A 24,776-nucleotide genomic window follows, 5' to 3' on the forward strand; every position below is an offset into this window, starting at 1 on the left:
ATATATATAAATATATGTACGTATGTTTTTTTACGTCATATTAATGTTAATGTTTATGTTTTAAGGCCATCTATGTTATTTATGTAAAAGTAAATAAATAAGTAAAAATGTGTATAGTGGCGTACATATCGATTTACCTTCCCTAAACTTGAAGGTAAAGGGTCAGTAATGTATCTTCGTAATCGCTCGAGAGAATTTATCTTCAACTATTTCGTCATGGTGAAAGCATGACGTTCTTAACTTCCAATCGAGGCCCTAGTACCAGCGCTGAACGAAGAGAGTCTGATTTTTATGTTCGTTTTTCGACTTGTTGGGTTTACTAAATGTGGATATTTCCAGTGTACATAAAGATTTACATTTACTATTCATTGCGCGTTGATCAGTGTATTTATGATTTTTCTAAATATCCTAGGTTAGTACCATAATATCATGTGAAATGTTAAATAAAATATTATGCAATAAATAAATAGTTAATATTACCATCCAATTTGTTACCCTGCCAGGAGGTAAGTATTCATACCAGCCAAGGATAATGTCGCCAATAACTGAAGCGTTAGCATTTTTATCAAGAAACACTAAATAAAAATTCAATGGAAAATGGGCTCCCTCGTGGGTTTCATTTCCATAATACCTTATATCCATTGCCTCCATTACCATTATTCTAAAACAACAAACATAAATTACATTGAAATATATTAAAACAGAGATGAAGAACATTTTATAGAAGAGAATATAGAAGTTGTTTTAATATTTATAACTCTCAGGGGGGTTGAATCCAGTACTAGTTTACAAAAACTTTGACGAAGTCAAAATATTGTTGTCAAAGAAAAGTATAAAAAATTAAAAGTATTTTTGAGCGCTGCCTTATATGTAGTTGGAATACTTCAGTCAGAATCTCACCCGCATCAATTAAGGTTTCAGCTCTTTAACTTTACAAAGATTTAAAGTTAAAGGAATACAGATGTTCAAACATAAGCAAAATAGTGACAATTACTCAATTTGTAAAGCGGCTGCTTAAATCAGTTGATTACAGGTACATGCCTGGACTTTTTTATTCCCTTCTATCAAGTGTTTATTGTAAGAAGTGTAGGTAAGGGTTGTATCATTACATGGATTATTTCGGAAAGAGGTAGATTTTGATTTCGATGTTAACTGTCAAACGGCTATTGACATAATAAAGGAAATATTGTGCAGTGATTGTGTGTTGACAACATATAATGCCGATTTACCTGTAAAATTATTTACAGACGCATCTTTGGAAGGATTAGGAGCGACATTAGTCCAAGTTTTTAAAAATGGTTCGCAACGTCCCATTGCATATGCAAATAGATCTTTGACAGATGCAGAAAAAAAGTATTCAATTTTAGACTTGGAAGCTTTAGGTATAATTTTTGGTATAAAAAAATTCTTTCAATATTTGTTTGCAAGACATTTTACATTGTGCATTGATAATAAACTGCTAGTTCACATTTTCGGTGAAAAGAAAAATATTCCAATTCCAGCAGCGAATAGATTGCAACGATATGGAGTTATTTTATCGGGATTCGATTATAATGTGGAATATGTCAAATCGGAAAACAATTGTGCTGATTTATTATCACGTTCACCGATTGACTCTGTAGAAGAAAAAGAAGAGTCAGACTCGAGTGACGATGTATTCATTAATTATTTAGAAAATGAAAATTCAGGTCTTATGTTAAATGTGAAATCGATAAGTGAAGCTACGGGAAAAGATGTAGTTTTAACGGAAATAATTAAATTTAAGCAAGACGGTTGGCCAAAAAAATTCATAAAGAGGATGTTAAATGGAATTATTGGATGAAACGGGATGAATTTTAAATCGTTGAAGGTTGTGTAGTATGTAATCATAGATAGTTATTCCAGAGGTACTTGGAAAATCAGTACTAGGCATGTTACATAGGTCCCACTTAGGTACGGCTATGATTAAGGGGTTAGTAGAGGCTATATTTGGTGGCCGAAAATCGATTTAGAGATAGAATCGTTAGTTAAAGAATGCGATGAGTGTAACAAAACTGCGCAATCTCCAGGCAAAAGTGAATTGACTGTGTAGCCATATCCAACATCTGTATGGAGTAGAGTTCATATTGATTTTGAAAGTCCGTTAGGTGATGAATTTTTTTAAATATTATGTGTTACGACATCTAATGAATAGATTTTATAGAGGTTAACAAAGTAGATTCAAGGACTACTATTAGAGAATTAAAAAGAATTTTCTCTAATTTCGGGATACCTAAACAGTTAGTTTCACATAGCGGAAAAGCATTCACTTCATCAGAATTCCATGATTTTTGTAAGCAACTAGGTATCGAGCATATTTCAACCCCAGTGAATCACCCACAAAGCAACGGGTTAGCGGAAAACGCGGTAAAAACAGTGAAAAATTTCCTTAAGAAAATTATTAAGGGGTGTTATTTTAAGAAAAATCATCAAGATAGATTGAATGACTTTTGATCAGATTATCGTAACACACCGCATAGTACAACTGGAGTTGAACCTTCCAGGTTGATGTTTGGCAGGCGTGCTAGGACTATTTTTAACAGTTTAGTTCCAAGTTTGGAAGAGGGGGAAGGAGTTAATGATGAAATTGCAAAAAGAGTTAAAATTAGTCAGAACAGCCAAAAGAAGTACTATGGGGGTAAAAATAGAAAATCATATATTGTTGGACAAAAATGTTAAGTGAAGGATTTCAAAACTAGGAATCATACTTCATGGATCAAGGGGATAATCACAAGGAGAGTAGGATCCAAAGTGTATATTGTACAAGTAAAAGATTCAGATTTGACGTGGAAGAGACACGTTGACCAAATTAGAAAACTGTCCGTAGGGTGGCGAACGGACTCTGAATCTTGTGACGAGGAAACTGCTGCGCGGGGCATCACTGAAATGGAAAGAATTTCAGCTGATGAACTGCAACTTCCCTGTCATTCCGAGCTGAATGATTTAGGGCTGAATTCTGGTTGAAAGTCCGAGGAACCAGGAGCCGACCAGCCGGAGCAGAGACCTTGGCGGGACCGGCTACGTCCGCGGGGCAGCGAAACGTCAGCAGCCCGGAAATGAAGAATACTTAGGATAGGAATGGCCTAGGTATGAGGGGGGGAGAGTTGTAAGAGGTGTAGGTAAGGGTTGTATTGTTCCCAATACGACACCTACCTACTGGCCACAAAGTACCCCCACATACCAAGACCAACAGGCATTCTTCAGCTAGCCTCCTATGTAGACACTTGTTAATATTGTTCCTCTGTATATTTTGTAAATATACCACACTAAGTAAAAGAAAGACTTTTACTACAAGACCACCAAGGCCACCCCATAACATTCATCATCTCTTTTGTAACATATTATTAATAATAACTCCCAAGGAGGTTCAATCCAGTTCTTGTTTCAAAAATTTGGACAAACTTAAAATATTGTTGGTATTGTAACGTAAATAAACTTTTTAAATGTAAATTTAATATTTGAAGGACTTACTTTGTGGTTATTCATTATAACATAATAAATAAAACAACTTTGTTTTTAACCACTAATTTTTTTTCAGGGTAAACTACTACTAAACTACTAAAAAGGTAAAGTCAATGGTAAACTAAATTTTATTTATTTAACTTTTTGTGCAAAATGTAAATTGGCGGGCTTATTACTAAATGACAATTTCTTCCAACCAACTAATAAAATAAAAGTGCGATTTTTATATTTTTAGTTACAAAACATATTTGATATAAAATAAGAATTAAAAAAAATTTAGGTATCCAAAAATAAAAATACATGTATCTGAATATAAATTATCTTAAATTAATGCTTTTACTCAATTGGGAAATGAAAAAAAGAGGAACGACGATAGCAGGAGAGATTAAGGAAGAGAAAGTAGATGTTTCTTCAGACATGATTTAATTTGTGGAGATACTGTTGTAATATCTTTAAAATATATGTAAATTTTAGTTTTCTATCCACGCTACTTTTCAAAGCAAGCGAAGTTGGACTGATTCAATGTGATTTATGCGATTGATACAGAATGATGACCAGACCATGGAGGCATATCTAAAACTGTGTTACCTATTCAATTTAAAACTTTTACTTAATTACTTGGTTTCCGATTCAATAGTTGCTGTCACTTCATCAAGCACTTCTCTCCATTGGAACACCTGGTCATACGTTTCGTTCAAACCCATCGTGTAGATGTGGCTCAGGTAGAAGAAATTATCTAAAATGGTATTCAGAATCATCAGTAAAAATTGCAGGAGAGAAACTTTATATTATTCTTGTCATTTTATGATATCTATCATTTAATCTGTAAAAATAATTTTTAAAACTTTTTAGACAAGGACTGGATTCAACTCCCTGAGGAGCTGTTAATATTAGCATTTTACAACAGAGATGAACCCGCATAAATAAAGGTTTCAGCTCTTTAACTTCACAAACATCAACAGATGAAAGAATCGACAGAATATAGATGTTTAAATATAGGCAGAATAGTGACTGTTACACAGTGTGTAAAGTGGCCACTTAAACCAGCCAATGACAGGTCATAAACCCTGTATTCCTGTGTCGGCATCTGCCTAGACGCTTTTTCATATTTTTTTTCAATTTCAATTTTATTTATTCATATATTTGTATATTACAAAATGGAATATTTTAATTCATACATATAGAAATAGTTAAAATAAATAGGTAAAATTAGGTAAATATAAAAAAACACAGAAGTATACACAATGTCCAGGGAATAATATGTCAAAGTAAGAGAATCTTGTAACGAAAAACTCCCTTACTTCGAAAATAATGATATCAAATTACCACTCGTGTAAGAAAAAACCACTTGATTTATTGGGTTCACGTGTAGTTTTTAGTGAACATGATAGAAATAAAATAAAAAGGAATCAATTCATTAGTTACGTAAACCTTGACAAAGAAGCTTGTTTGCTTTGAAACCGGTTGGTGAAAAATAAAAATTAGTGGTTAAAAACAAAGTTGTTGTATTAATTTTATTATAATGAATAACCACAAAGTTAGTGCTTCAAATACAAATTTTAAATTATGTTACTATTAAAAATTAAAAAAAAACTAGAATTCCTGCAAAAAACTCTCCGAGGCAAGCCAATCTCACATTCAAACTTGTTTTTTTATTATACAGACGTATGTGTATTTTCTGTACAAACTTATTAAACACCTGTCCCCGATAGTGTTGAGTAAATACGCCTGATACTGCTCTTAGAGAAATTCAGTTCTATGGCAGAAGTTCGAAATTTGCTCATGTGCATTAAGGTTCATAGCTTTTTAATGTGTTGTACGAGACACGTCGAAAAGACAGAATCGAATTTAATCTTTCATATTGAATAATATTAAGTGAACGTTTAATATTATCAAGCTTTAGCCCAAATTTAAATAGGTACTTTGTCTTGGGTCTTAAATATATTACGTTGTTGCGCCGGTAATATCTGTTAAGTGACATATATATTTTTTTTAAAGATAATTTAAACAACGTATCTTTTAATGATGGATGTTATTTTTTAATACATTTTTACTAGTGACTAAAAGGAAAAATACGTCATTTTATTTTGACATAATATTTGACTATATTTTATTGAATTTAAATTGTGTTATCTTAATGAGAAGTTATAAATACTGTAATTTGTAGAGAAAAAAAATTCTTTGTAAGCATTCCGTTTGATAATAGTTACTTCACGCGCCTGATAATCATAAAATAAGTGCGGTTTTTATTCATTTTAGTATATTGTATGCTTTATTGAAATTTATAAATAAAATATGTTTTTTTGGTAAAGAATAAAATTAAAATAAGAAAAAAAACCTGTGAACATTTATTAATTCATATTTTTTTATTAATACATTTCATAAAAATTACATGTTTTTGTATAATTCTAAACATATCTATTTTTACACATCTAGTTAATGTTATCCCTGTAACTCTCCAAAAAAGAGACTAACTCTTGTGCTTGGAGAGTGACTTACACTGTCTTAGTTGATTATTTATAAGAATTCATATAACTTTAAATACGAGTACATGAGAAAGAAAAATAAAAAAATATAAAACAATAATACATTCATAATAATTAAAATTTTATGTTGTTTTTACACGTGTTCAAAAAAATTCTTCAGATTAACTTTTAATTTATTTATTGACATATTATTTTTAATCGTTTTTAGTTCATTGGGAAGATTATTATAATTTTTTACACTTTTGAAGACAAAGCTATTTTGACCATGACTTGTGTGGAATTTAGGAATTTTAATATTATGTTGGTATCTTAGTGACTTATTCATCACAAATTCTTTTATTTTTCTTCTTTATAAATTTGTATAATATAATTTATTTTATAAAGAGTGTCTACTGTATGAAACTTAAATATTTTATATAGACTTTCCGTATTGAATGTTGAGGGTTTCTTTAAAATTACTTTAATAATTAATCTTTGCACTATTTTAATAGGGTTTAATATATTGGCATATGCACTACCTCATCCTACATATTGTAACAAATATTGTACAATTGAGTTAAAATGATTAACTTTTAAAATATTACTTAATCTAATAAATATGTACATACATTTCCTAATGTGTTTAACTAGTTCACTAATATAACTAACTAACTAACTAACTAACCATCACGCCATTTCCCCGGAGGGGTAGGCAGAGAGGATAGAACGCCACACCACTCTGTCCTGGCACACTTCCTTTGCTTCCTTCACATTCATACATCTTCTCATGCACGCACGTCGATTATTCCGTCTTTTCACATGACCACTTTCAAGAATTTGTTGTACTTGATCATGCCATGTCTTTCTCGGCCTTCTTCGACTTCTACAACCAGACACATTTGCATCATAAATCTTTTTAGCCGTTCTTTCATCATTCATTCGCTCCACATGACCGAACCATCGCAAAAGACCTTTCTTAATTTTGGCGATAATGCTTAACTCAGCCTTGCATTCTGCTCTTATTTCGACATTAGGGCACCTATCATACATTGTTTTTCCGCACATTCGCCTGAGGGATCGCATTTCAACAGCATTTAGTCTACTTTCGTCCCTTTTTTTCCAACTCCATGCTTCGCTTCCATACATTAGGGTTGGTACCAGAACTCCATTATGAACTGCTAATTTAGCCTCTTGCGATAGACACTTATTTGTTACGACAGACTTTAAGGCACCATTAACTCTGTTACCGGCACTAACCCTCCTTTTAATATCCTTGTCCATATTTCCATCTCTAGTAAACATACTACCCAGATATACAAATTCTTCGACCTGTTTCAAAATATCTCCATTTACTACAATCTTACATTCAGTCATAGTTACTCTACTCAGTAATTTCTTTCAAAGACCATGACGTTCGACTTTTGCACATTCATTAGCAAATCTCTCTCCTTGCACACTTCGTAAACCTTTGTAACCAAGGATTGCAGTTCCTCTTCGCTGTCATCTAGGAGGACTGCGTCAACAGTTCACTAATATGGTCTTTCCATTTTAAGTTTTGGTCTATGTATACACCAAGAGATTTAATTTTATCTATTGTATCAAGTACTGAACATGTAAGATCGCAGTTAGTTTTATTACAATTACATTGGTTAATAATTATTTTTACTACTGAATCTAATATGTTTTTCTTAATAAAAAATAAAATGATTTTTATATTTTCCGTATTTAAAGATAATATATTTTTGTCAAACCATAATTTTAATTTATTTATAACGTCATTACCTACTTAATTAACTGAATTTCAGTTAACTCCCTCGGCATCGGCATATGATTTTTTTATTTTTTAAAGTTTGACAAAATATGTCATTGACATAGAGAATAAATAAAATATATCTCTTAGATAAAATTCTTAAAAGGAAATCTGAAACGAAATTGTTTTTAGTCTAGTGACTAAAAAAATAAAATAAAGACGAAGTGAGTCTCTGAGGCAAATTCTTAATATATATTTTTTAATGTTGTTATCGAAAAACTCTAACATCGATGTAGGATTTCTAAAAAGCATTACAATCGCCAAGTTTCGGATCGTGGAACAATCTACCTATATATCGAAACTGTCTTAGGTTGTTATCAGGGGCATAAAAACTAATGCCCGGCATAACTTCAAGCTTATCGGCAATACCAAACTACGACGAAAGTTGCTAAATAAGTTCACATACATTTTAGTTCTTAAACTATTGAAACTAAACATACCGCGGAGAAACTCTCTGGGGTAAAGTCGTGAAGAACATCCATATTAGCTTGCAGAAAAAATTTCTTTCCTTCAGGGACTTAGTTGCACGCAGACAATAACAAAACGAGTTGTAAGAAAGATTAGTTTGATATCAATAATAATATTATTTTATGGCTAATAAACCAAGTAGTCACTCCCGCGTGACTATAAACGGTCATTTTGCAATGATATATTTTAATCGGCGGCCATTTATCATAAAGTTCTTTCGTAGTATTGTTGCAAAATTAAAGAAAGGATTCTAAAGCCCAGCATCCGCCCGCAGCTGTTGTAGAGTACTGGGGAACTCTTGTCAGCTGCGCATGGAGGAAAATTCCCAAAAATATTCCCAAGGAATACAAACTCAGTGCAAATTAATAAGAGGGGAAGAAGAATGTATGGACAAAGATCAACACGTCCTTTTTATCTCTCAGGATCCCCTCATTGCCTTCATTATTTTATTTAAAAAGTGTGTATGTACAAAATCTACAAATATTTTTTGTAAAAAAAATTGTATTAAAAAAATGACTAAAGGCTGGTAGAATACATAAAACTATGTAGTTTTTTTCAATGCATGAAAACCAAATGTGTGTAATATACTGTACTGTTAGAAAAAATACAAAAAAAGAGTGTAAACAAAAATAAAACATTTTTTATGTTTACATAGGAAAAAGATGAAGATACGAGAATGAACAAATCACAACAAACAGAATTAAAAACATCCTAAGAATGGCCTTAAACAAAGAAGGTCTTCCCGGGTGAACAAAGGCAGAGGAGACAATTGAGAAATAAATAAAAAACGGTCATTTCTGTATCAATTTTTTTTTGGAATACGAAAAATTTGTTGCAAAACAGTTCTCATTTTAAACTTTATGCATCTCATTCCAGTTATGTGATGAACAATAGCTCAGAAGTAAATAATATAATATTTTTGAAAAAAACATTTATGTTTTACGCAATTATCATCATAATGGCGGGCGGCCTCCGTGGTGTAGTGGTTAAGACACTTGACTCACACACGGAAGGTTCGGGGTTCGATTCCCGGTGAGAACACAAAAATGAAATCATTTCAGTTATAATATAAATATCATAACAGGTTTTATTTGATTTCATTAGGGGTTTATATGTTTACAATTATGTTACAATACAATTTAAAAAATTTACCTAGATTTATTTAGATTTAATGGGATTTACGTCATTACTAACGTAGGAGTATATTGTATAATACCGTATATTTCGGCACGTGTCCATAGAAGTTCAATGTTCCCATATAACACACGTCAACGTGTGTAAATTTTCATGACTTCCTGTTGCCTCAAGCACCACGAACATTATATGTGCACTTTAAACCGAGTTTTCAGTGGATAATAGACATGTCAGCATTACAAGTGTCACCATACAGACCTTATAAGTGTCCCTCTCGTCTCTATTGTAACCTGTGAACGATCTTGTTCACAATTGTTTAACTAGTATTACGAGACGGCTCACATAATTCCTAACGCCCACAAAACCCCCAAAGACAAAGAAGCCCACTTTCTATCTCTAATGTAACCGAAAAATAACGAAATTTTTATTTAAATTCATCCTATCTCAGTCCCGATGAGATACGCTTTCAAAATTTATTGATTCATTAACACATTAGTCAAATAATTATTAGTCATAGAAACATTGCAACAATCACTCTTCATTTCTAGTGTGACCCGAATTAATCGATCGACCCTGGAATGGTCTGCGTCTGCGTTGACGCTCATCCAATGTAGAAACCTCATCACTGACAAGATATTCATATCATATCTTCTCAACAGAGAACTTCCATTCCTGTAAGTCTACCAATGATATTTATCTGTTTGCCGTATCTCCTGAGACCTCTCTGGCATAGGGATATTAACATAGTATAACTAGTATTCATCAGACTGTACCCAGATACGTTACTAAGGGAATCAAAATAAGATAGTTTTTGTAGACAAGGACTGGATTCAACTCCCCGGGGAGCTTAAAACATTAACATGTTACAACAGAGATGAACAACAACAACAGATGGCGGCCTCCGTGGTGTAGTGGTCAAGACGCTTGACTCACGCACGGAAGGTTCCGGGTTCGATTCCCGGTGAGAACATTAAAAATGTGATTTTTCTCAAGCCTGGGTGCTCTGTGATGTAATTCACCACTGTAATTAGGCCTCCTGGCCTGTTGTGGGGCAAAAAAAAAATGTTAAAAAAAAACATTTAAGAGAAAGTAATATATAAGTCTAGGCATCTACAGGGCGTATGACCTGTCATTGGCTGGTTTAAGTGGCCATTTTACACACTGTGTAACATTCACCATTCTGCCAATATTTGAACATCTATATTCCTTCAATTCTTTCATCTGTTGATGTTTGTGAAGTTAAAGAGCTGAAACCTGAAAGAATTGAAGGAATATAGATGTTAAAATATGGGCTGAATGGTGAATGTTACATAGTGTGTAAAGTGGCCACTTAAACCAGCCAAAGACAGTTCTTAAGCCCTGTAGATGCCTAGACTTCTATATTACCTTCCCTTAAATGTTCTTCATCTCTGTTGTAATATGTTAATCTAACAAATAAGTTGAATTTAGCAACATGTGTATTATGCAATTCCAAGTAAACAATTATTATTAACTAATAAGTGTTACCTTTATAATAAAAAAACTGTAATTTGTAAAAACCCATCGTATAAACATATTCAGTGTTATCCTTATTTATGTCACTCTGTTTTTGATTCAATAAAATCACATTTATGCCAAGATCAAGTTATTAATATTTTAGTATTATGAAACCACCTTATTATTTTCAACAGGATATGTCATATGTGTCAAACCTATCTCGAAATTCACTTATAAACTGTGACTATAGAGTCTCATCCCTATAAAAAACAACCGAGTCTTAACGTTATAACACACTCAATACAGAGAAACTGATAATGATTAGAAAATTGGCCAGGTTTTGTACTTTCAAAGGTGAAATTCATAACGTGCTTTCCGCATTTAGATGCTACAAAGATGAGAGTCTCTCAGATAGGGGTGTGACTATTACATCATCACTATAGTTTATTTCTAACGAATTAAATCGTATTCATTAAAGATCCTGACTCAAAACTACAAGGAAAACAAATAAAATATGTCAATAAAAAAGGAACAGAGTTACACGACCAACAGTCTTGATATCAACATTCCGTGCCAGAAACACTATAATGGATGAGTTTGTGGATTGCTCTTCAAATTGAATATAAATAACATAATTACTTACAAATACTTAAAATACTTTGAGGCAAGAAAAATTTACGTGGCGTGTTTGTGGTTTACAACATAAAATATCAAACACAACAAAAATTTCACTCTTTTATCTAACGCATTGTGGCGCAGGCGTATTATAAAATAAAATCTTATTGCTTTAATTATTAGAAAATATAAATGAAAAGATTTACTACCTAGATCAACAGTGTCTCCTGATAAAGGCTCATCAGGATAGTTGCCTTCCTCGTCTACATCAGCTTCAAATAAGTGAGGAATTGCATCCACACGAAAGCCAGCAATCCCTTTCATTAACCAGAATCTTAAAACATTCTGGAAACAAACAAATATATACTGGTATATACGAATCTCAATTAAAATCTGAACCTTGGAGAATGAAACACGCGCGTCCACTTTCTGCCATATTAAGAAAAATGCAGAAATTATCGCAATAAGTTATTATATACTTAAGTCAACTCTGTTTTAGCGCAAAAAATATCAAAAGTCACAAATACGCTTTTTTAATGCGTAATATTATTATATAGGTATTAATATGAATTATATTTTGTTGAAAATTCTTAAAAAAATTATATAACCTTATTTCGTTCAAAAGTTATGATTTTGTGGAAATCTCACGATAGCAAAATCTTCATATTTATTTATTTATTTATAAATTTATTGCGAATAAATAATAAACACACTTAATAACAGGGAATCTATATAAAACCAATGAATATAAAATGATAACGGAGTATTCTCTGTTTATTATAGTCTCCATCTAACATGGCACAGCCTGTTCTAAGATGGAATTTTTTTATCTTTAGAGCGTAAGTAGTCCTATACTATTAAAACAAAAACATAAAAAAGAAAAACTACAACTACTTAATTATAAATGCCTAGCTTATCAAATGTAAGAAATTAAAAATCATTCTTGTACAAATATAAAGTATATATGAGTGTGTAAGTGCCCCGACTCAACACGGATTTTCTAGCGAGTCGGAGCAAGTTCACAGACATGGGTCGTTCCTGATTGTGTCGCTATAAACTGTGTCTCTGTCCTTAACAAATGTATGTATAATGTAATTAATAAATAAATAAAATAAATAAAATAAATAAAATAAATAAAATAAATAAAATAAATGAAATAAATGAAATAAATGAAATAAATAAAATAAATAAAATAAATAAAATAAATAAAATAAATAAAATAAATAAAATAAATATAATAAATAAAATAAATAAAATAAATAAAATAAATAAAATAAATAAAATAAATAAAATAAATAAAATAAATATAATAAATAAAATAAATAAAATAAATAAAATAAATTAAATAAATTAAATAAATTAAATAAATAAAATAAATTAAATAAATAAAATAAATAAAATAAATAAAATAAATAAAATAAATGAAATAAATAAAATAAATAAAATATATTTGTGCCAAGAATACATGTTACTTAAACATAAATAATTTAGTATAATATATAATAAAACAAATATTAAGCAATAAAATACATAAAAATATAAACAATATTTGTACCAATTATAAAAAGTACTACGTTTATTGATTTACATATATTTTTTAATGTAATTAATAAATAAATAAAATAAATAAAATAAATAAAATAAATAAAATAAATAAAATAAATAAAATAAATAAAATAAATAAAATAAATAAAATAAATAAAATAAATAAAATAAATAAAATAAATAAAATAAATAAAATAAATAAAATAAATAAAATAAATGAAATAAATGAAATAAATGAAATAAATGAAATAAATGAAATAAATGAAATAAATGAAATAAATGAAATAAATGAAATAAATGAAATAAATGAAATAAATGAAATAAATGAAATAAATGAAATAAATGAAATAAATGAAATAAATGAAATAAATGAAATAAATGAAATAAATGAAATAAATGAAATAAATGAAATAAATGAAATAAATGAAATAAATGAAATAAATGAAATAAATGAAATAAATGAAATAAATGAAATAAATGAAATAAATGAAATAAATAAAATGAATTAATAAAATAAATAAAATAAATAAAATAAATAAAATAAATAAAAATAAATAAAATAAATAAAATAAATAAAATAAATAAAATAAATAAAATAAATAAAATAAATAAAATAAATAAAATAAATAAAATAAATAAAATAAATTAAATACATAAAATAAATAAAATACATAAAATAAATAAAATAAATAAAATAAATAAAATAAATAAAATATATTTGTGCCAAGAATACATGTTACTTAAACATAAATAATTTAGTATAATATATAATAAAACAAATATTAAGCAATAAAATACAAAAAAATATAAATAATATTTGTACCAATTATAAAAAGTACTACGTTTATTGATCTACATATATTTTTAAAAAAATCTCTTCCTACACTATTTATATGTGCAGTTATTTTTATTTTAAAATTTGTTACCTGAACATTTGGTTCAATTTGACTCCTGTGGATAAATCAAGATAAATAAGATAAATAAAAGATATATCCTAAGCTACATAAATATATTGCGCAAGTTGAGAACCGTTAGATAGCGCTCATTTATACTATCGCCTTCAAGTGGATTGCCATTACAGTTTTTTTTCTTTCAGTGCTAACTTAATGACTCCCTAGGAGAGAAAACTAGTGATGTCATCAAACATCCAACATAATAAAAATATTGTGGATCTAGTTAATCTTTCGTAAAAAAAAAAACAACTTTAAAAAAAATGTTTTTTTAATAATTATTTACGTTCATTTAGATAAACTAAAATGATAAAAAAACCAAGATAACTTTCTGCAAAGTAAAAACCGTATAAGAAAATAAAAATCAAGTTGTAAAAAAATGGAGCTCAAACCTCCAATTTCCTATACAAAGTTCGCAATACTACCCTCGGTCATCGACATTATTAATGAAAAATGTATTTGACAGGGAGGTCTATGAACTGTTATACAAATTTAAAAATGCTTAATGGAATTTCAGAATAGCTTTATGATATTAACGCCCATCTTGTGGTGTCATTGACTTTTGAAATCAGCTTTAAGCCCTAAGGCTTAAATTGTAAATAACAAAGACAAAATCCCCTAAAAAACTTTTCGCTTTTTATGATAACAATATTTGACAAGTCAATAATTGTAATTTAAAAATATACTTACTTTCATTTCATCGACAACCAATGGATTCCTATAGTTAAGATCAGGTTGTTCTTTTAGAAATTGATGAAGATACCACTGTTGTCGTATTGGATGGAAGGCCCAAGCTGATCCACCGAAAAAAGATAGCTGAAATATAACAGTACAAATCAAAACACAAGAGATAGACCGTTTTTTGGAAAGTTTGTCAAAAGTGTTATAGTTTTTATGTTATGAATGTTTTCATGCAAATAAAGGTTTACTAAAAAAAATGTATTTTACAAAAAAATAAAACTTATTAAACTAATATAAAAAAAATAAAATATATTTAAAAAACATTATGAGCATGGATATAAGAACACTATGCTCTTAAAAAATGTTTTGAACTTTTTTTTTAAGGTTCTAAAGTGCTTTGCTGCATACCTATACATTATTACGAAATATACTAATTGATTTGTTGTTTAAATGTTTAACAAATTTGTTTTGTATATTGTCAATTATGTGTGTAATTTTGTTTTTGTTATTTTGTGTTGTGATAGATTTCCGGTTTCCGGGTAGTTATTACAACGTTTAGTGTATTTTTACTCTACTTTAAAATGTCAGCACAACTCACTGATGACAACTCGTGACGTCACGGATGGAGTAATTTCAAAAATGAAAAACTTTAAAAAATCATAACGATGATAATAGGGTACATCTGTTTTTTTACGTTTTAGCTTAGTTCAATAGTTTTTCATGCAGATCTCGCTTTCTCTACATTCATACATCTTCTCGTGCACGCGCGCCGATTATTCCGACTTTTGACATGTCCATCTTCAAGTATTTGTTGGATTTGGTCATGCCATGTTTTTAAATACATCTCCTTTTATTTCTTCATCCATCAACATTCGCTTCGTAGATCCTTTAAGCCGTTTTTTTGCTGTCCATTTACTCTACACGTCCAAACCGACGCAGCATCCCTTTCTTGATTCTGTCGATAAAACATGTCTCAGCCTTACACACTTCACGGATCTCGACATTTGTGCACCATCATACATCGTTTGACGACACATTCAACCTGCTTTCATAATTATTTTTTCAATTCCATTATTTGCTCCCATACATTAGAGTTAGCACTAGAACTCCATTATGAGCTGCTAGTTTTGCCTCCTGCGATAAACATTTGTTTGCCAAAGTAGATTATAGTGCACCGTTCACTCTGTTCCCGACACTCACCCCCCTTTTTATATCTTTCTCAGTCTTTCCATCCGTAGTAAACATACTTCCCAGATACAGAAATTCTTTTACCTGATTTAAAATATCTCCCTTCACACTGACCTCATAATAAGTTATATTTACATCCCTTTCAAAAACCATCACTTTCGATTTATAAACATTCATAATCAAATCGCTTTTTTTGCAAACATCGTGGACTTTTGTAACCAAAAATTGCAGGTCTTCTTTGCTGCTAGTAAGAAGCACGGTATCATCAGCATAAAGAAGACCGTTAACGGTAATACCACTCATGTTTGCTCCCATTCTTAATTCTTTCAGTTCTTTCATACAGTTATCCATGGTGACATTACACTCCCTGTTTGACTCCTTTAGGAATGTTAAACCACGATGTAAATAACCCGTTCACCTTCACACATACTTTGCTGTTCTCATACAGTGACGCAATAGCCCTTGTCAGGTTACCATTCACTCATACTCTGATAAAATCTTCCACAATTTCTCTCTGTCAGCCTTATCAAATGCCTTTTGCAGATCGACAAATGCGCAGAAAAGTTTCTGGTGTTTAGCCAGATATTTTACTGTCATATTTTGCAGAGCAAATTTTTGATCCATGCATCCTCTTTCATTCATAAATCCACTTTGTATATTCCACACTCTATCTTCAGCCACTTTTCTTACCCTCTCAATCAGTATTCTGCCATATATATTTCCAACAGCCCTCAAAAGGCGGATGGCTCTATACTTTCTTCAATCCACCCTAAAGCCTTTTCCCTTGTATAGAGGCATAACAACAGCTCTCCTCTAATCAAAGTGAGTGTATTTTTACTCTAAACATAGGTTATAAAGCTTTTGTAGGAAACGAAAACACGTTAGATTTTTTAAGCTACATGGACCAAATTATCTCGCCCTACGTCAAGTTAAAGAGACAAGCGGAGCATAGAGAGTGGTGGTGACTGACTATGCATGAAGCAAACTAATCGCACAAATAGTGACCAGCAAAAAAGAATTAATATATTAAACTGGAATACGTAATTAAAAATTATTGAAATGTAAAAACTTATTACAATATTTGAGTTTGTCCAAATGTTCGTAGACAAAAGACTGGATTTCACCCCCTCGGGTGTCATTGAGATTAACAAATTGCCTAGTTTGTGAAATAACTCAGTCAGATGAACCTCTTTACAACAATAAATGTTTCAGCTCTTTAACTTTACTACAATCAACAGATGGAAGAATTGAAGAAATATGGATGTTCAAACATAGGCAAAATGGGGAATGTTACACAGGGTGTAAAGTGGCCACTTAAACCAGCCAATGACAGGTCATAAGCCCTGTAAATGCCTAGACTTCCAAATTCCCGTATTTAAGGTAAAAATTTATCTTGAACTCTTTCGATATTTATGTTTTATTCTGTGCCAGTCTGAAGATCAGAGGGTAAATGAGCTAATCGGTCGAAAAAAAAATGGAAGTGTACCAAGTAGTTTAAATTAGTAACTTAAAAAAAAAAAAGTTATAACATCATTATTATGATGTGATTAAATTTATGGTCAAATCGAATCGAAAAAACCTATTTTTTTTATTGATTTAAGACAATAGTTATAACGTTTTAAAATATTATTTTACCCAATTACTCGGTGGTTTTGTGCCACCCTCAAGACCGTCGTGCCAAATATAGAAGTCTTTGTATTTTGGATCTCTTAACGCGGATTTCTTAAACCATTCGCATTCATCTGAAGTGTGGTTTGGAACAAAATCAAGGAGGATTCGTATATCTAAAAAATAAAAACAAGAACTTTCTGAGTTATATTCAATCCGTGGACACAAATATAAATAACTAATCGATTTGTTTTGTATCATTGCTGTATACAGTATGTAACAACAATAAACCCTTAAAACCCCTAAACTTTCTTAATAAAATTATTTTTAATTGTTCAAACAAATTGAGTCTATGGCCTTTATTTTCGATGTGTAATGGTGCAAGTTTATTGTTGTACGATGGATAATATAATAGGATAATTTTTTTTATACCTACTCACAATGTATAAAAACTTGTTTTATTCCTACGCAATATATAAAAATGAAAAAGCAAACATTTCCAATTAATTTATTTAAATGATGGCATATTATGAAATAATTTTATAAAATCTGAATGAGTTCTTACCTTAGCTAATATTGAACATTAACTTTGGTAATAAAATGAAACCTTTAATTAGGCACTATATTATTGTAATTATATGTCACATTGTCATATAATATAAATAATAACATTATTAGATTCATGTTTTAATAAAACACCAATGTAAAGTTATAACTTTTTTTCCAAATAAATATTTCTAAATTAAATCATTAATACCATCTTATCATTATATTAATTTTAAAGCCGTACCCCTGCAAATATTTTTAAATAATGGAAGACTTTCTCAATATACCTAAAATGTTCCTTATAAAATAAACTTAGTATACCATAATTGATTTTTAAATACTTAACTTTTCTTGGTTTATCTAAAAATTCTCAATACTTGCTAAATACACATCATTAGCACCAGTATGCACATGTATCATTAAACAGTGCAATTTATTTTAGTATGTACGGAAACTTTGTAAATATTTAAGTAAGATTGATAATGTTCTAACAAGACGATACGCGTCACATTATACACTCTTGAATATTTAAAAAAAATTAACATTTAATTAAATCCAATCATTTTATTTTGGATACCTTACCAAATTTTAATGTTTAATTGATTTGGCCGTTGCATTTAAATGACATGAATTTACGAAAATTTTGAGTGTTGATTGTGAATTTGCGTTCCATATCTAGTATCAGAACTAAACTTATAAAATCTGGATTCGCCGGTTTCCGTTTTCTAGCAGCTGGTGGCATTTTAAATTGATGTGGTGGACTGCCTGGCATTTGGTTTTGCCAGTGTCAATATTATGTTTTTTTTTTATAAATAGAAGCGCTTTAATCAACACAGATATTTAATTAGGGATAAATTAGGTTAGGTTTAAATTTTTTGTGTTCCCTTCTTCAAAACATTTTTCATTTTTGTTGTTATATGTAAATGTTAAGTTTCGTTTATTTTTACTCCTTTAAAAAAACCGTCGTGTTCTGAAACCGAGGTAAAACATATTTTTTATTTAGGAATTCTACATTTATCATAAAAAATCAAATTATTAAGTACCTACTTAAAATACTTATTTTATAATATTTTACAATTCTATATTATTATGCTTTTAAAATTTGACCCTGACTAAAAATCCTATATCATGTTGTTTTCTTTACTTCGTTTTGTGGCTTCATCAATAAGAGTTTCCAATTCCTCCATAGTTCCATACTCCTCAGCAACACCGTAGTAGTCAGAAATATCATATCCAAAGTCTTTCATTGGCGAAGGATAAACTGGAGAAAGCCATGTGGCATTCACACCGATGTTTACTAGGTGATCCAGTTTTGATATAATTCCTGGAAATAAAGTAATTTTAAGCTACGAAAATTTCCTTTATTGAAGTATAAAATGTCATGGTTTTTTAATTAAGACAACTAAGAAAACGCCAGTCAACTAACCTATTAAAATGAAAATAATTTACCAGAATTACTTTGATTCTTTACAATATAGGAAACACATTTAATTCGTTATTATAGAGTATTTACGAGTATTTACGTACAAAAATTGAGAAATTCAAATTTAATTTAATAACTTTATTTTAAACTAAGAAATTAAAAAATAATGGTGGTGTCAATTTCATTCCGAATCTCTAGTTCATACTCGGTCAAAACGAGATATCTATAATACAACATTTAAATAATGCCGGTACTCCTATATGGTTGTGAATCCTAGCACTTTACCAAAAATCAATACATTAGACTTCTGAGTTTTGAGATCAAGTGCTTGCGGAAGATTTTAGGGATGGTCGTTCGATTCCACACACGAGTGTAACATTGCAGTTGGAGAATGGACGCAGTAGCCTCTCCTAGTACCTGGTAGTACCTTTTACACGTGCTGCGGACGACTCACGAGAGCCTTAAACTATGCTACATTTTCTTCACACCTGCGGGCTCCAACTGTCCTAGAAGGCCGTCGATGACGATCTATTGACCTTATTCGCCAGAACTAAGGGACGCGGAATTGACGTTTGAGGAGGCGAGAATGCTAAATAGCGATTGAGTCACATAGAGGCGTCTGGTGATGTCCACATGCTGCACTTAGGAGTGGATGCGGAAAAATTATATGGAGATGAAATTATATATTTTATAAAAATGAGATTATTTTCAAACAAACACTCACCTGAGATGCGTATTCTTAAATACCCGACTCATTATCCATAAAAGATATTTAAGTTTAACTCGAATTTACGTCTCCCATTACAAATGTTTCTGAATCGTTTGGACACTCGTTTTTTTATTGAACTGTTCAATTTCATAACGCCACAAAATTGACCCTGAGTAGAGCCTACTAACGTAGCTCAACATAAACATTTTCGTTTTCATTGTTGTATCTCGGCATCGTCATATATAATGTCTTATACATTTTCTTTGTATTTTTTGGTTATTACTGCGTCTGTTTTACTGTCTTTATTTACGAAGCCACTTTGGGTGGATTCCAAAACATCCTGAACGGATAACTGGTCGGGTATTTACGAACATGCATACACGATTCTGGTTCAATTCCGCAAAGAAAATAGTATTTTTCACCACACTTTACCCGATAATTAACCCCTTAAAATGGACTTTCATTTTACTATTTAGGAGCCCACTGGTTTTTCAATAATAAAGATAATCTAGGAAAAAAAAGGCCTTACTAATGTTTGACCTTTATTTGTTAAGTAAATTACTTTTATATCCCAATCAATCATGTTATTCGTAGATTTCATTGTTTACTAAGATAATGAATGCTATTTAATGAAAAATAATTACTGGTACTCAAAGATCATCTGATTCATCATAATTAATGTCAACTTAAGTTAATCAAAATGACATTTCGTTATTTTTTCTTAAAATTTATCGTTTTTTTTATTTGTGTTCAAATAATTAACTTTTTATAAAATATACAATGTCACATAATTTTTTTATCCAAAAATAATCATTTTCATCGTTCCATTATCTGTACTTGAAGGTCCAAAGCGCACTGATTTCAGAAACTTATCGCAGCGTACCAATACTAATCGTAGTATATTATAAAATAAAAAAAATGAATATACATAACTCTATAAGGCCAAGAGCCCTGTGTTGAGTTGGAATACAACATAAAAGAAAGTAAAAGCATGCATATCACTAAACAATAATAAAATAAAAATTATAACAAATATCATATGTAGCCACTGACAAGAGCAAAATACACAGTTCTTAAAGTGCCAATGTCCAAGATGTTCCTAAGTGAGCAGACGTAACACAGCTTTCTTAATCTGGAAACCAGCTCATAGACCTGTACCTCCTATCTGTATATCAATCAATTTTTAGTATTTAAATCAAGCACTGATTCCAGTCATCTAATTTTATTCATTTTGTATAATGGTCAATTTATTATGTTTTAAAAAAACACTTTTAAAGAAATGGATTAATGAAATACTTGACTTCAATCATATCGGAAATCGAATCTATAATATTTTCGAATGATCGATTAGTGAAATAGTTGAAATGATTATTGATTTTATTTGTTTACTTTCAACAAACATTTTTTTTTTGTATGACTGATTTCTTTTTACTTGTAATCAGATGGTTTTACAGCTTACCCCCCACATACCGCACACCGCATCTGAGGACATAAGTCTTCTTGGCGGTGCCCACATACACGGAAAATTTACTCGTTGTCAAACGAGAAAAGTTGCTCGAATGAGCTTTCTAAAACCTGGTGACCTTAGCATCTTTTTGCTGAAAGGAAGTAATCCAAAAGTACATAATATGTACTTCATTGGATTGAGAAAAAAGAGAAGTGAATTTTTCACTGACTGGGATTAAATTGATTGGACATGATCAATTCGCCATTGTTCAATTCGCATGGTTTCACAGTATCAAGTGTACAAAAAACGACAAACGAAAAATAAATTCCTCAATAGCATAGCTTGTGCGTGGTTATACTGATTTAACCAGTTTTCAGTGAGAGTACTTTTTTTTTTCATTACAAATACATAGGGATACATACATTTTATATATTTTTGCGATACTTTTATCTTAAGGAAAAGAATGAATATCCATTTTTGTATTCATCATAATTTCAAGCAGAGATGCTGGATTACAGCACCCTCGAATCTCGTCGTCAATTTTTTCTCGCGAAACATTTCTGTAAGCTGATTTCTGGAAGTAAATATAATCCAAATATACTGAAAGAGATAAGTTTGTATGTTACCAATAATTGTACTAGAGCGAAATCTCATGTACTGTTTTACACACCCAGAAGCCGTTAAAATGCAAGTCAGAATTCACCCATTTATAGATCAATTCTATTGCTGAATACGGCTTCTGCGGATGATATGGATCTATTTTTCTATACATATTGGCAGTTTCGCAGCTATTTGCTTTCTATTTGTAAATTTCCAACTTTAGTTTACGGTCGGCATTCCGCGATGGGTTAAACAACCTTCAATATATTGTTTAATAAATAAATAAATATACACATATATTTATACGCAAAGTACATGTGTTTATATACGTCACCGCCAAATAGTTAAATCAATCAATTAACCGAACTACTGGGCTGTTTATAAAGTGCTAGCATTCACCTGAATGGCTAGGCCGTTCGTTGAATGATTTAGGATAACGTTCAACGTAAAGGCTGATAAAAAAACTAGCATTTTCCAAACGGCCAAGCCAAAAGCCACCGGGTTGGGTTAGGATTAGTTGGGTTCATTAAATAACAATAAAACATTCGTTTCTTAACCCAACTTACACTTACCTAACATAACTTCACATAACAAGATAATTTAAAAAATAAAACAATTATTATTTTCGTATTAAAATTAAGGAAGATAAGTGACGTTCAGCCCTTTCGTTAATCGTTCCTTTCAACATTTTGGCTAAACGTCCGTTAGCCATTCAATTAAATGATGGCAATTAATGAACAGCCTAACCGCCCAATTGAGTGGCTGGTTTAACTATTTGGCGGTGAAATCTGTACTTACACAGGTTGGCAAGAAATCGAACACACAAAACAGAACTACATATGTTTGAAAGTGTGGTTCATGATCGTCAGATACACACATTTGCACGTAATAAAATATTGTAAATTACCGTTTATATCACCAATTCCGTCACCATTGCTATCCTTAAAAGACCTGGGATAAATTTGGTATAGTTGGATAGATGTCCACCAGTCACTTTCTTCACAAGAACTTCCATAGAAAATGCATAAGAAAATCAATAATAAATATTTCACCTCCATATTTCCAGTACTCTTAGATATATAAAATGAAGCTATTATTTTGATATAATTTGTTGTATTCAACTAGTCTTCACTCAAAGAACAGTGAGATAAGAATGGCTACGTATAATTTTTGTATTTTATTTAATATTGATAACACGATTATTACTATATCAATGTCTTTATCATTGCATAATAAATAATATAATATTTAGTTTATTGATTGATCAAACTCAGTTTTATAAGGAAATGATGAAAATATGTTTTTTAATTTATTTTATTTATTCAAATATCAACAGTTATACAGATTTAAAAAATGTAGTAAGCAAAATATACCGAGAACACAATCTTTGAGAGATACTTACAGAAATAAAAGAGACGTACATAAATCGGTTTCTTTGTGTGTGTTATGTTTAAGAAATTAGTTGTGAGAGTGGACATTAGGGTGGATCGATTTATTATGGAGAAAAAAATGGGAAATATGCGGAAAAGATATTCCACAGCATGTAGAATAAGGGATAAATTTTTAGGAAAAAAAATGTTTTAGAAAGATAATTTTGGATACTAAATGACATTTTTTTACAATTTAAGTACGTCAAAATTACTATTATTCATTAAATAATAGGTAGTAGGTTCAAAGATGTTTAATGAGTTGACAGAAAGTCTAAAGGAAACCGGAGGCGTCTCTACTTTTCATCAAAATATTTTTTTTACATTAGGGGTGAGGAATATAAATAATGTTATTCCTATGCACGTTCTTCTCATCGTTCTTGCTCAGATTATATTTATTTTCTCCATCTGTTGATATATTTAACATGCTCACGTATTTATTTAAAAATAAATTACGACTTATTTCATCTAGCTGCGATACACTCCCACTTGCTTTTTTATGATGCACACGCTTACACACACCTGAACACTTGCTCTCATACAAATATACACAAACACGCACACTTACGCATATTTAAAAATGTACAGTAATTTAAAGTGCATGATTATTATTTAGAAACTTCGCTGTTTTGTCTTTCAATCTTTTCTTAATCATTTGTTGACTGTGTTTTTCTATAAAATAAATAAACAATATTTTGAGTTTGTCCAATTTTTTGTAGACAAGAATTGGATTCAACTCCCTGGGGAGCTGTTTATATTAACATATTACAACAGAGATGAAGAACATTTAAGAAAAGGTAATATAGAAGTCTAGGCATCTACAGGGCTAATGACGTGATTTGTGAAGTTAAAGAGCTGAAACTTTTATTTATGCGGGTGAGATTCATCTAATTAAATTCAAACCAACCATTGACAGGTCATAAGCCCTGTAGATGCCTAGACTTATATATTACATTTTCTAAAATGTTCTTCATCTCTGTTGTAATATGTTAAAATAAATAAACGTTGAATAAGAGATAAATTTAAGTTAAGTGTATATTTCTTCAGATAATTAATGATAAAGTGTTACACTTGTGAGTTTATCAATTTTGTAATTATATAAATAACCCATTCATGGCAGTGATATTTTTTTTGTGATAATATATTCTATGAAAGTTTATCAAAAAAGATCCAGTTTTTAATGAGTCCTGACTCTAATCAGCCT

At 30.3% G+C, this 24,776-nt stretch overlaps 1 protein-coding gene across 1 annotated transcript in view; it reads right to left on the reverse strand.

Annotated features, from left to right (window-relative positions):
- Positions 1–23,271, reverse strand: part of LOC148274971 (maltase 1-like) — a 39,759-nt gene extending 16,488 nt beyond the window's left edge. The window contains exons 1-7 of the mRNA XM_088236358.1: positions 23,053–23,271; positions 19,111–19,290; positions 17,448–17,596; positions 14,634–14,759; positions 11,658–11,793; positions 4,099–4,216; positions 481–661 (exon numbers count right to left, since the gene is read on the reverse strand). Of these exons, the coding sequence (XP_088092484.1) occupies positions 481–661; positions 4,099–4,216; positions 11,658–11,793; positions 14,634–14,759; positions 17,448–17,596; positions 19,111–19,290; positions 23,053–23,203 (1,041 nt within the window). The 5' untranslated portion in view covers positions 23,204–23,271. The remainder of the gene's footprint in view (positions 1–480; positions 662–4,098; positions 4,217–11,657; positions 11,794–14,633; positions 14,760–17,447; positions 17,597–19,110; positions 19,291–23,052) is intronic.
- Positions 23,272–24,776: the final 1,505 nt, after the last annotated feature.

Source organism: Micrasema longulum, unplaced genomic scaffold, assembly GCF_059751315.1.
Source record: "Micrasema longulum isolate JH-2025_06_02 unplaced genomic scaffold, ASM5975131v1 h1tg001540l, whole genome shotgun sequence".
In the NCBI taxonomy this organism is placed as follows: Eukaryota; Metazoa; Arthropoda; class Insecta; order Trichoptera; family Brachycentridae; genus Micrasema; species Micrasema longulum.